General features: G+C 36.0%; 3 protein-coding genes across 3 annotated transcripts; 1 reads left to right on the top strand and 2 right to left on the bottom strand.

The window, feature by feature from the left end:
- LOC111314828 (protein NRT1/ PTR FAMILY 4.6-like) lies at positions 1–3,538 on the top strand. Its single transcript, XM_022916440.2, has 4 exons — positions 1–213; positions 1,798–2,232; positions 2,350–2,477; positions 2,554–3,538. The coding sequence occupies exons 1-4, from the start codon at positions 16–18 to the stop codon at positions 3,404–3,406; spliced, it is 1,614 nt and encodes a 537-aa protein (XP_022772175.2). The 5' UTR covers positions 1–15; the 3' UTR covers positions 3,407–3,538.
- Positions 3,539–4,353: 815 nt separating this feature from the next.
- LOC149513020 (protein TUNICAMYCIN INDUCED 1-like) lies at positions 4,354–6,331 on the bottom strand. The gene is made up of 3 exons (XM_089749178.1): positions 6,137–6,331; positions 5,744–6,058; positions 4,354–5,471 (listed from the first exon to the last, which is right to left on the bottom strand). Exons 1-3 carry the CDS (start codon positions 6,239–6,241, stop codon positions 4,731–4,733), a joined length of 1,161 nt encoding a protein of 386 aa, XP_089605304.1. The 5' UTR covers positions 6,242–6,331; the 3' UTR covers positions 4,354–4,730.
- A 1,108-nt stretch (positions 6,332–7,439) lies between these two features.
- LOC111315083 (putative thylakoidal processing peptidase 2, chloroplastic) lies at positions 7,440–10,199 on the bottom strand. The gene is made up of 6 exons (XM_089749179.1): positions 9,190–10,199; positions 9,037–9,105; positions 8,881–8,949; positions 8,660–8,746; positions 8,423–8,490; positions 7,440–8,228 (listed from the first exon to the last, which is right to left on the bottom strand). The coding sequence occupies exons 1-6, from the start codon at positions 9,868–9,870 to the stop codon at positions 8,108–8,110; spliced, it is 1,095 nt and encodes a 364-aa protein (XP_089605305.1). The 5' UTR covers positions 9,871–10,199; the 3' UTR covers positions 7,440–8,107.
- Between the last annotated feature and the right edge of the window lie 238 nt (positions 10,200–10,437).

The raw sequence follows: 10,437 nt of genomic DNA, 5'->3' as shown, positions 1-10,437 counted from the left end.
GAGGCACTGGAGAACATGGCGTTTATTGCTAATGCAGTGAGCCTTGTCACCTACTTTATGGGTTACATGAACTTCAGCTTGACAAAATCTGCAAACACAGTTACAAACTTCATGGGAACCTCTTTCATATTAGCAATCATAGGAGGAGTCATCGCTGATAGCTATTTGACAAGATTCACAACCTGTGTCTTGTTTGGAATCATAGAATTGCTGGTACGTTATTTATCATATCCATCCCCACATTTATCTGTTATATTGAATTTATATTTATGTAATTTTATTGGTGAACACATAAAAAAAAATTTTGTTCCATTTTCTTCATCCAAAGTTTCAAACAAGAGCTAATTCCACTCAATGAAGGATTAAATCCAGTTAATTACTGAGGAAAAACCTTATTGTTTCAACATTATAGCTTAATTTAGGGTTCCAAATCATCATAAGAAACAAAAGATGGGGGGAGATTTTTACTCTAAAATCTTTTCCATATATATGTTTTAATGTGTTTCAACTTGTTGCTTGAAAGTAATTATATCAAAAAATTAAAGAAAATGTTGAGATTGATCATTGTTACTAATGGGAAAAGTTATTGCTTAAACTATATAATTAGTAAAAATTATAAGATTATGTACTCCACATATAGATATATGATATTGATTTAACCCCCCCCCCCAAAAAAAAAAAAATCTCTTTAATTTAAACATGGCACTACCATTTTCTCTTAGTGATTAAATCCATGACATCATAAAAATGTTATTCACACCTTTAAAGCATAGAACAGATCAATGGTATGCTTGTGATGACATAAATAAATGACCATGAAATGAAACTGTATTAATTTCTAATTATATAGCCTCTTTCTGTTTGTTCATGTTAATTAAGAAAACCATTGCTCTGTGATAAATATTCCCCCAGCCAGTGGCCATTTGCCAGTGGAGACAATAACTTGGCAAATTACAGAAGCAGCAATTTGATGAAAGGATCAAAATCTCCTACATATATATGATTAAGGTCTGAATGAGACTTAGTGGACAGGAGTTTAATGGCGTTTGCATGATTCACTAATCCTCTTTTGTCCTTTAATTTTTGATCCCCAATATAATAAAGCAAACAACTAATCTACATAAAATATAACCTTTTGACAATGACAGTGGATTTTGGCTCCTTTTGATTCGTAAATATGTATTCAAAAACAATACATGTATTTGCATATATGTTTTCTTAATTATTTGTATTTAGCATTATCTATTATTTAATATTTAAAGGGAATAATATGATTCTTTCAAAGAAGATATAGTACGAGAAAAGAAGATAATTATGATTTCAACACTCCGAAAAGAAAGGAAAACAGTTGACAAAAACCAATCTTTAGTATTGTTCCATGCACATTTTAACAATAGTGCATGTGCCGCTTGCCTGTTTCCACATGGTCTCTAGCAAACAATGCTTTAGTTCAGAATTGCATGCATGTGTCACCAATCACAATTTAACAATGGCTCTTTTCAGAACTTTGCTTAATTGATAGTCCATCCTATCTCTTCCACGGAAGATGGCTATAATTAATGTATTTTTTTATGTTTCAGATTGATTGAATATTGAAATTAATAATTCAATATTGAATATTGAAATTAATAATTCAATACTCTATCAACAGATCACATATCTGTAATAATCCATATACTATTTGAGACGTTGGGAAAAGCCTCGTTTTAGCAAATAGCAGCTCATCTTAATTAGATAATTCAACAATTGAAGTCACATGATCTGACAAGATTTTGCCTGATTCTCACAAATTTGCAGGGATATGCGCTGCTGACAGTACAAGCACACTTCGATCAACTGAGGCCAATTCCTTGCACGGATGTTTCAAAACAATGCGAGGCTGCAAATACCGGCCAAGCAGCAATTCTTTACACTGGTATATACCTGGTGGCGCTAGGAACCAGCGGGGTTAAGGGGGCTTTGCCATTACTGGGAGCTGACCAGTTCGACAGCAAGGAGCCTAAAGAGGCAGTGCAACTTTCAAGCTTTTTCAACTGGTTCGTATTTAGCATGACCGGTGGATCTATAGCTGGGGTAACTTTTGTTGTATGGATAAGTTCTAACAAGGGTTGGGATTGGGCGTTTGGGGTGTGCACTATAGCAGTCTTGCTGGCAATTGTGTTTTTGAGCATTGGCAAGCCATTTTATAGGAAAAATGCGCCTAAAGGAAGCTCTATAATTCGTATCATACAGGTAAGTTGGGTTACCAAATTGAATCTTATGTTGTTTTTCCATCATAATAAATAGTACTATTTTCCATGTGAAAATGAGGGGAGTTCATGAGTCATGGCCACCTTTTCCTCTTTCAAGGTATTACTCTCTGCCATCCGCAACCGAGATCTTCCATTACCAAAGAAGGAAGATGAATTATATGAGATTTATGACAAAGGGACAGTTGTGATGCCCATTGAAATTCTTCAGAGAACCAATCAATTTAGGTACACAGTTTAATTTCTCAAGTTTATTTTGTCTGAATTAACTAGCTCTCACGTAAATACATCATCAAATTCACAGGTTTTTGGATCGAGCAGCAGTTCATATTACCTCTCGGGTTGCATCACCAACAATGACTCCAGGACCCTGGAGGCTTAGTACAGTGACCCAAGTTGAAGAAACCAAGATTCTACTTCGCATGCTCCCAATTGTACTTAGTACTGTTTTCATAAATACTTGTTTGGCTCAACTCCAAACTTTCTCCGTACGACAAAGCATGACCATGGATACTCGTATCTTTGGTTTTAAGATCCCCGCTGCCTCCCTCCCTGTCATACCCATGGTGTTTAACTTCATTTTTATTCCAATTTATGACCGCATTTTTGTTCGACTTGCCCGAAAAATAACAGGAATTCCAACAGGAATCCGATATCTTCAGCGAGTTGGAGTTGGATTGGTGCTCTCAACCATTTCCATGGCAATTTCTGCGCTCATGGAAACCCGGCGTAAATCTGTGGCTGTTAAAAACAACATGGTAGATTCTAACGACCCTCTGCCAATGAGTGTGTTTTGGCTTGGATTCCAATATGCTGTATTTGGGTTGGCTGATATGTTCACATTGGTCGGGCTGCTAGAGTTCTACCATGCGGAGAGCTCAGTTAGAATGAAGGGAACAAGCACAGCCATCTCATGGTTTTCACTCGCATTTGGGTACTTTATAAGCTCACTAGTGGTGGAGGTGGTAAACAGGGCCAGCGGGGGTTGGTTGGCTTCTAGCAACTTGAACAGAGACAAGTTGAACTACTTCTACTGGTTATTATCAACGTTGAGTGCTATTAACTTTGTTATTTATTTGGTGTGTGCCTCTTGGTACAAATATAAGAACGTGGAAATGAAGCAAGAAAATTTTATTGATGGTAATGCTGAACACTAAGAGAAAGCTTAAAGATGAGAGTTTATGATCGTTATGTCCACAGATATTTCCTGCTGCAGTTGTGCCTATATTGATGTTTTAAGCATCTGTAACGAGTACAAGCGATTTACATGAATAAAATCAATGTTTTCGGTGTTGTAAGACTCATCTACTGTCACTGCATATTCCTGTCCCGTGCGCTTGGTCCCTCTTTGCTACAGGAAATAAGATCTCCATGTAGCAAAAAAGATTTTCGTTTATGAATTTAAATAATATATTAATACTCATAAATTATTTAAATTAGATTTGAATAAAATTTAAATTTGATTTGATTATTATCGAATCAAATCGAATAACTTCATTTATTGATCAAATTAAATTCGAGCATTCTTATACCTAACTCGAATAACTTGTGAGTTAAATAAAATTTTTATATTTTAATTATTTTAATTAATAAAATATTTCAAACTCAAACTTTAACACAAATAATTAAACATTTGTCGCATATAAGAATCAAGTTTATTTTACATATTAATCGAATCTAATAAAAAAAACTCAAATAATTCAATTTTTATCTCAAATCGAACTTGAACTAAAAAAATAAAACTTGATTAAATTCGAACCGAGTTTCAAATCTTGAATTTGGAGTCAAGTTCGAGCTTAATGTTGTATTCGCTCGAACTAATTGATTACACCTCTATCTCCACTGCCTGCCTAGCTTTAAAATAAACAGTCATAGGTATGATTCAATCACCCCCACCAATGAGGGCACAGATCTAAGCATGCAAACGTGGATTAAATGTGATCCGATCAAACTAATTTCCAATAAGTTCCAATCCATACGAACCAAGATTACATGACACTATGAAGACGTGGGGACAAGTTTTTCTCACAAGTTGCAGAATGATTTCTAAAATGCATCAGTTTCTAATGATTGAAAGTCATCAGGTATCTAAAAACAGAAAATATAAGAATGACCAATCCAAAGTATGATTTGAGTCAATTTTTATAAATACAAGATAATTGGGGGAAGGGACGCAGAAGCATCTCTGAACAAACAGGTTGAGGTCCATCTCTGCCTAAAATTAGAAGCTTGGCTTGCCTACAATACAAGTTAAAAAGAAACAGAGATCCTAATATTGCTGTTATTGTGCAGTAAAGGAGCTAAAGCAAATGCAAATGAGTGGAAGTTATTTCACCACTGCTTTCTTGTTTTGTAAAATATTATTTACAGAACCAATCAAAGATGCTTTCAAAATAATTGACATGCATATGATATATGCCCATCAACCGAGGATGATCTGTAAATTTCACCTGTGACAAAACCATCTTGCAAGGTTTTCTACTACCATTTGACATCCAGCGTCAAAGCCTCAGAAGGGACAAGTAAAGATGGGAACTTTGTAAAAGAAATGTTTGACAATAAATTACTCCATGAGACCGTATCTACACCAACAAAAGGTCTAACCTTCTTGATTGTTAGGGGCTTCAATTTCTCTGCTTCAACTCTTGCCATTACATCAAACCAAACTCGTTCAACAGTTGGCTTTGTCCTCCATTCAGCCAACATACCACGAACACTCTCATTCTTCGCAATGTTTTTTTCCAGCTCTAACTGGAAACAAATAATGGGTGACACTTTAGTTTTGACATTAAGAGAACCTAAAACCCCATTTTGATTGTCACCTAGAAAGGTCCTAAGGACCTTTTGTAGCTTGGTTATCCTCAAACTTATAGAATCTATAGGGCAAGGTTGTTTCATGTAAGCACGATTGCCATAACACTTTTCAGGAAGCAGCTCAATAGTATCTTTGGATGGGAAAAGAGCTTCAATGTGGGCATGAGGGTTATGAGTCCGGTAGGCAACAAGAGATACCGACCCTAAAACATGCACAGGAAGGAATGGCATACAGATGGAATGCCGGACGGGCCAATATCCACTGTTCTTCTCCTTGAAATCACTTTCATTCCCCGGTAAGCCAAAATTAAACGTACGGAAAAGAGAAATCTCTTGAGCTTGACTTACTTGTACAGTGATGCCTTCACCAAGAAGGACCCGTTTCAGATCGGTATGTGATATGTTCAGCTGATGACCAAAGACCAAAGCATCAGACTACTATACTAGCAGTAAATGATAAACATTGGCAATGTCCAATTAAATTAACAAAGTGCATAATACTAATCAAACATTAATTAATCAACAATAACAGTACGAAATTTGCTCTAAATTCTAATACTAAATCTCCTAATATATTTATTGTTGATAATATGGTTATTAATTACAGATTAATAAAAAAAACTTTTTTTACAACAAATTAACGAAGAAATCAAAAGATCAAAGTAAAAAAGGGGAAATACCGGCAAGAGGAGGGAGGCTTGGTGATTGGGAGCGAGGATTAACTCGACGGGACCTTCCAATTTAAAGGAATCGAGTAGGGCCGAGGAATTAATTTCGTTCACAAAATCAAGGAAATCGCCGCCACTTCCTGTGGTGAACTTGTTCAACGAAGGTACTTGGTCGGGGAATTTGAAGAGTAAATGAGTCTTTCCAAATCGGATCCGAAACTCGTACCTTTTGCCAGCCCCAAGCCTCGCCTTGCTCACTTCCAGTTTCGAAAAGTTAAGCCCTTCCAACTCCCATTTCTGCTTCAAAGCAATCTTCTCGATTACATCCTAATTCAAAAAAAGAACACGAAGATTAATGAAAATCAAGAACTTGATTGTTATTACTATTAGGTTGTATTTTTATACCTGTAAGATTTGGGGATGGTTTGATTGAAGAGGGTTCAAAGCGAGGGATGAGATATGAGAGAGAAGGAAGAAAAGGAGAAACAAGAGGAAACGGAGGCTCGCCATCGTGGCGCTTGTTGGTGGCGGTGCTTCGACGGTGTGCACCGGATCGTAGAGTATCAGATGAGTCACTCACTCAACTCGCTCGCTTTGGACAACGTTGTTTCCTATCACCCACGGGATTAAGAAGATGAAATGACCGTTATGGGCTTGTGACACAAATCTTAGTTGGCAATGATTTAATAGCCACGTAGTGGGTGGATGGAATTTGATGGGGTTAGTCCCTACGAACATTCGTATGTACCTGCTAAAGGGTTCCAAAATACCACGTGAACGTGGTCCTCCTTTTTTTTTTTTTTCGAGGAAAAGATTCGTGATAATTGTGCAATTGCATTGTGAGCGATACGAGTGTTAACTTGATTGGTTTGATGAATTTAAAATTAAATTAATTAAATTAATTTATTTTATTTTTATGAATTGATTTAAATTTATTAATTTTAAAAATTAATGGATCAAATTTAATTTTATTAATTATATTAATTATATTAATTATTTATTAATCAAATAATAAATATGTTTAAGTTAAATTATATTTTGAATTTAAAATTTTTTATATTTTAACAAATTAAATAAATTTATCTATTAAAATATTAAAATACTATATTAATAATTTTAACAACTTATAAAATAAAATCATCTATGCTATATATTTTTTATTTTTATTTTAATTTTATTATATTTCGATTAAAATTTTAGTTAATTTAATTTTTGAATAAATTAATTGAAAATCTAAATTTTTTAAAATCATTTTATTAATTGATTAAAATTAATTTAATAACTGATTAATTAATCGAATCATATCAATTCGATTGATTAATTCAATTAAAAATAAATTATAAATACTCTAATGTAGGAAAAACAAAAATGAAATGAAGTATTGTGGAAAAAAAAAGTGGAGAAAAAAAATTATTCTCCCTCGCTCTATACGAAGAAACAAAAAGTTGAGAATCTATCACTTTAACTTGATATAATTCAATCATTCTCGAATGTGAAAAAAGAAAATGCTTTGCTCAATCGTTACTCATTCGATTAGAATGATTCTTAATATTTGTTCAATAATAATAAGCATCACAAGAGTACATAATTTGCTTTCTCTCTCTCCTTTTTCTCTCCCCTCCCTCTTGCCAAGAATCTGATTGTACATAAAATTCAATCTGATTGCTAAGGTGGATTCGTTGTAGAAAAAGGAAACAGGGCAAGAATGTGGATTATCAAATTTGATTTTATTACATATGAATATAAAGTTCAAACATTGAAATAAGACAGGCATGAATCATCCAGCAAAAAGTTTTGTCGGAATACATTAATTGAAGACGACTAAACATTTTCAGATTCACAGGTCTTAAGCATGTTTGTTGAAAATCAATGGCCTGTCCTTTCAACCGATTGAGAATCTGCCAGTACAAATACTGCCTCCAAGCTCCAGTTTCCCCTTGCTTCAACCATCAAGTCAGACAGAATACACCAGCTTCATGTCAAACAATCAGAGCTTCTCTTTTTCAACCACCAAATCTGACAGAATACACCTGCTTCATGCTAACCAATCACGAATCTTTGCTATCAACCATCTTAAGACTTTGGAACTCGGATTCTCAATGCGGTTCAGTTCATAAGGGAAGCCCACTTTCTAGCATGCAATAGGAATGATATAAGCACAAAATGAGAAAAAGCAACATTACGGAGATGTTCTTCAGTTTTCTTTTCGTGATAAGTGGCCAAAAGTTGGCCATCAACGGAAGATACACACAAATAGATATGATGAATTGATTATCCATCCTAAACCATGTCCAGGGACATGAAAATAGAATTGGGTATTCAACGATGATCAATATAAGCCACCTCAGTGGATGCAAATCTAAGTTATCTTAGATGTCAAGAAACTGCTACAGCATTCTTCCCCACATATGGATCATGTATAGTATCTGAAACTTTGGATGGGGGCCAATAGCGAAATACAGATCTACCAACAATGTTTTCGATGGGAAGTGGACCCCTGAAAACGAAGGTAATTGGAAACAAGTTGTCAGAAATAAGAGATGACATTCACAAAACAAAAAGTGACGCTAATTATAGATTCTGTTTGTGAGGTTGAAAAAAAATGTTAAACGTCAATATTTTGCTTTCACAGCTTCTCCAATCCATTCCTAAACCAAATACTAATTAGAGGAAATGAAATTTTAGAATTACCAGTCATGCGAATCAAAACTGTTATTGCGATTATCTCCCAACACGAAAACACAGCCTTCAGGTACAACCTACAAAATCACCAAAATAAAAAATAAAAAATTCATAAACTCCGATAACCAATGTGATAGACAAGTGACCATGTAACAAGCATGACAAAGAACCGGAGAAACAAATAGAGACGAATAATGTGCAATATGCAAATGAATAAACAACAAAAGTCAGAAATAAGACACTAACCACTGGTTCCATTTCATAAGCTAATGGCTCTAGAACAAAATTTTCATCTTGAGCAACACCATTTATTAACAGCTTTCCATCACGAACCTACCACAAATTCAAAATGGACAGTTAGAAATGGTGAACAATTATGAATTTTACAGACGGGAAAAACAAATGAAAAAGATGAATAAAGACCTTATAGCTTAAACAGAATGAATTACGTAATCTTAAGAGCTTACTTCAACACAGTCTCCAGCCTTCGCCACTATTCTTTTAATGAAAACATCGCCTGAACTGCAACATTTTTCCTACATATTGAAATAAAACCATCAACAACTATAAATTGATGCAAACTATTAAACAAAGAGCTTTAAAAAGCAAACTTTAACACCAACCTGCAAGATAGGAGGTGCCCTGAATATAACTATATCGGAAACTTCAGGCTTTCTAAAGAAATATGAAACCTGTTGATATCAGAAAAAGAAACAAAATTAAACATAGAATCTCAATTTTACTGTCTATTAAGGTGATAGGAAAAGAAAATTTACCTTCTCAGCCAAAATGCGATCGCCAACATCAAGTGTAGGGTACATAGAAGTTGAAGGAATTGACCTTGGCTCAGCTAAAAACGACCGGAAAAGTATACTAACAGTTACAGCAGTAAAAACAGCCTTGGCATCTTCGGAGCAAGTATTTAACAACCTTGAAATCCAACTGCTTGTACCAAACTTTTTGGGATCCAACTCCAAGCTCAAACTTCGATCATCATTGCTTGTTCCTCCTCTATCTACCTCACTACTCTCCGGTTCGACAGGAGCCGGTTCATTACACGGCAGCCACTTCGATCCCTGCAAGAAAGGGATAATCGAAGCGGCTTTAAAAGGCGAAACTCCCATAGTGGTAGCCGAGGAACAAGAACCGTGGGCCGTTGACTTCATCAACGAGATCAAACCAACGATAATCGGGTTATTACAACCGTCTTTGAGGATCTCTCCGGCAAGGGAAGAATACAAGTTCGACCTCCGGTGGCGAAGATCGGCGGCGGAGGCGTGGTAGGTACGGGGAGGAGAAGGGTCGATGTCGGAATTTTTGTTGGGGGAAAGGAAACGGGAACGGAGCCAGCATTCGTGAATGGATCGAGACGAGCAAGACCCGAGACGAACGCCGGCGGTGGAGGCTAGGTTCTGGGCAAAGTAGCTGGAGTAAGTGAAGGTAACGCGAATAGCCATGTTGAAGAATTGGATAAGGTAAATTAAGATTTGGTACAGATTGGGTTCGGAAACTAAAAGGGTTGATCTGAGAAACCCTAAAAGCAAATGAAAGCCATTTTCGAGTACGCGATCAGTGAAGGAGAGACGAGAGCGGTGAATTGGAAAGGTAGGCTAGGCAAGCGGAAGAGAAAGGGAAGCGATTTTGCAATTCGGTAGCAAAGTGCGATGCGTTCTCGGAAGACAGAGAGGAGAGAGTCCTGAGCTTTGTTGGCTCTTCGGAGAAGCGAACGGGGCTCAGGCGTCGGAGAAGGGCCTTCGGGGGGAGGATTTTTGGGAGGCTGAAATTCAAAAATGAAGTCAGCCAGAAGGGTAGGGGATTATAAGAGACGGCGGCTATTTTTTACACTCCAACAGTAGACTTGTTTGTTTCCATATTTACGAGATTGCCTCTATATAACTATTTGGCTGCGGTTCCTTTGAGGTTCATGGTGTAAATTTGTTGCAAGATGGAGGGTATTTTTAACACCCAATCTCTTTCCGTCACTCTGTTGACTTTGACTACCAATGGTGTTTTTTCTTTTTTTT

Source organism: Durio zibethinus, chromosome 20 (genome assembly GCF_047325235.1).
Source record: "Durio zibethinus cultivar Kanyao isolate XHJ-2024 chromosome 20, ASM4732523v1, whole genome shotgun sequence".
NCBI lineage: Eukaryota > Viridiplantae > Streptophyta > Magnoliopsida > Malvales > Malvaceae > Durio > Durio zibethinus.
The sequence above is the reverse complement of the archived record's forward strand: the minus strand, read 5'-3'. Positions and strand labels throughout refer to the sequence as shown.

Bases quoted from the DNA above. Each gene is read 5' to 3' on its own strand.
- LOC111314828 (XM_022916440.2), top strand. From the start codon at position 16: ATGGCGTTTATTGCTAATGCAGTGAGCCTTGTCACCTACTTTATGGGT. The intron at 2,233-2,349 runs GTAAGTTGGGTT...TCCTCTTTCAAG, and splicing joins CTATAATTCGTATCATACAG to GTATTACTCTCTGCCATCCG. The intron at 2,478-2,553 runs GTACACAGTTTA...TCAAATTCACAG, and splicing joins CAGAGAACCAATCAATTTAG to GTTTTTGGATCGAGCAGCAG.
- LOC149513020 (XM_089749178.1), bottom strand. From the start codon at position 6,241: ATGGCGAGCCTCCGTTTCCTCTTGTTTCTCCTTTTCTTCCTTCTCTCT. The intron at 6,059-6,136 runs GTATAAAAATAC...TTTTTGAATTAG, and splicing joins ACCATCCCCAAATCTTACAG to GATGTAATCGAGAAGATTGC. The intron at 5,472-5,743 runs GTATTTCCCCTT...TTTGGTCATCAG, and splicing joins AAGCCTCCCTCCTCTTGCCG to CTGAACATATCACATACCGA.
- LOC111315083 (XM_089749179.1), bottom strand. From the start codon at position 9,870: ATGGCTATTCGCGTTACCTTCACTTACTCCAGCTACTTTGCCCAGAAC. The intron at 8,950-9,036 runs GTTGGTGTTAAA...TTCAATATGTAG, and splicing joins GGGCACCTCCTATCTTGCAG to GAAAAATGTTGCAGTTCAGG. The intron at 8,229-8,422 runs GTAATTCTAAAA...CTTCGTTTTCAG, and splicing joins AGTTTTGATTCGCATGACTG to GGGTCCACTTCCCATCGAAA.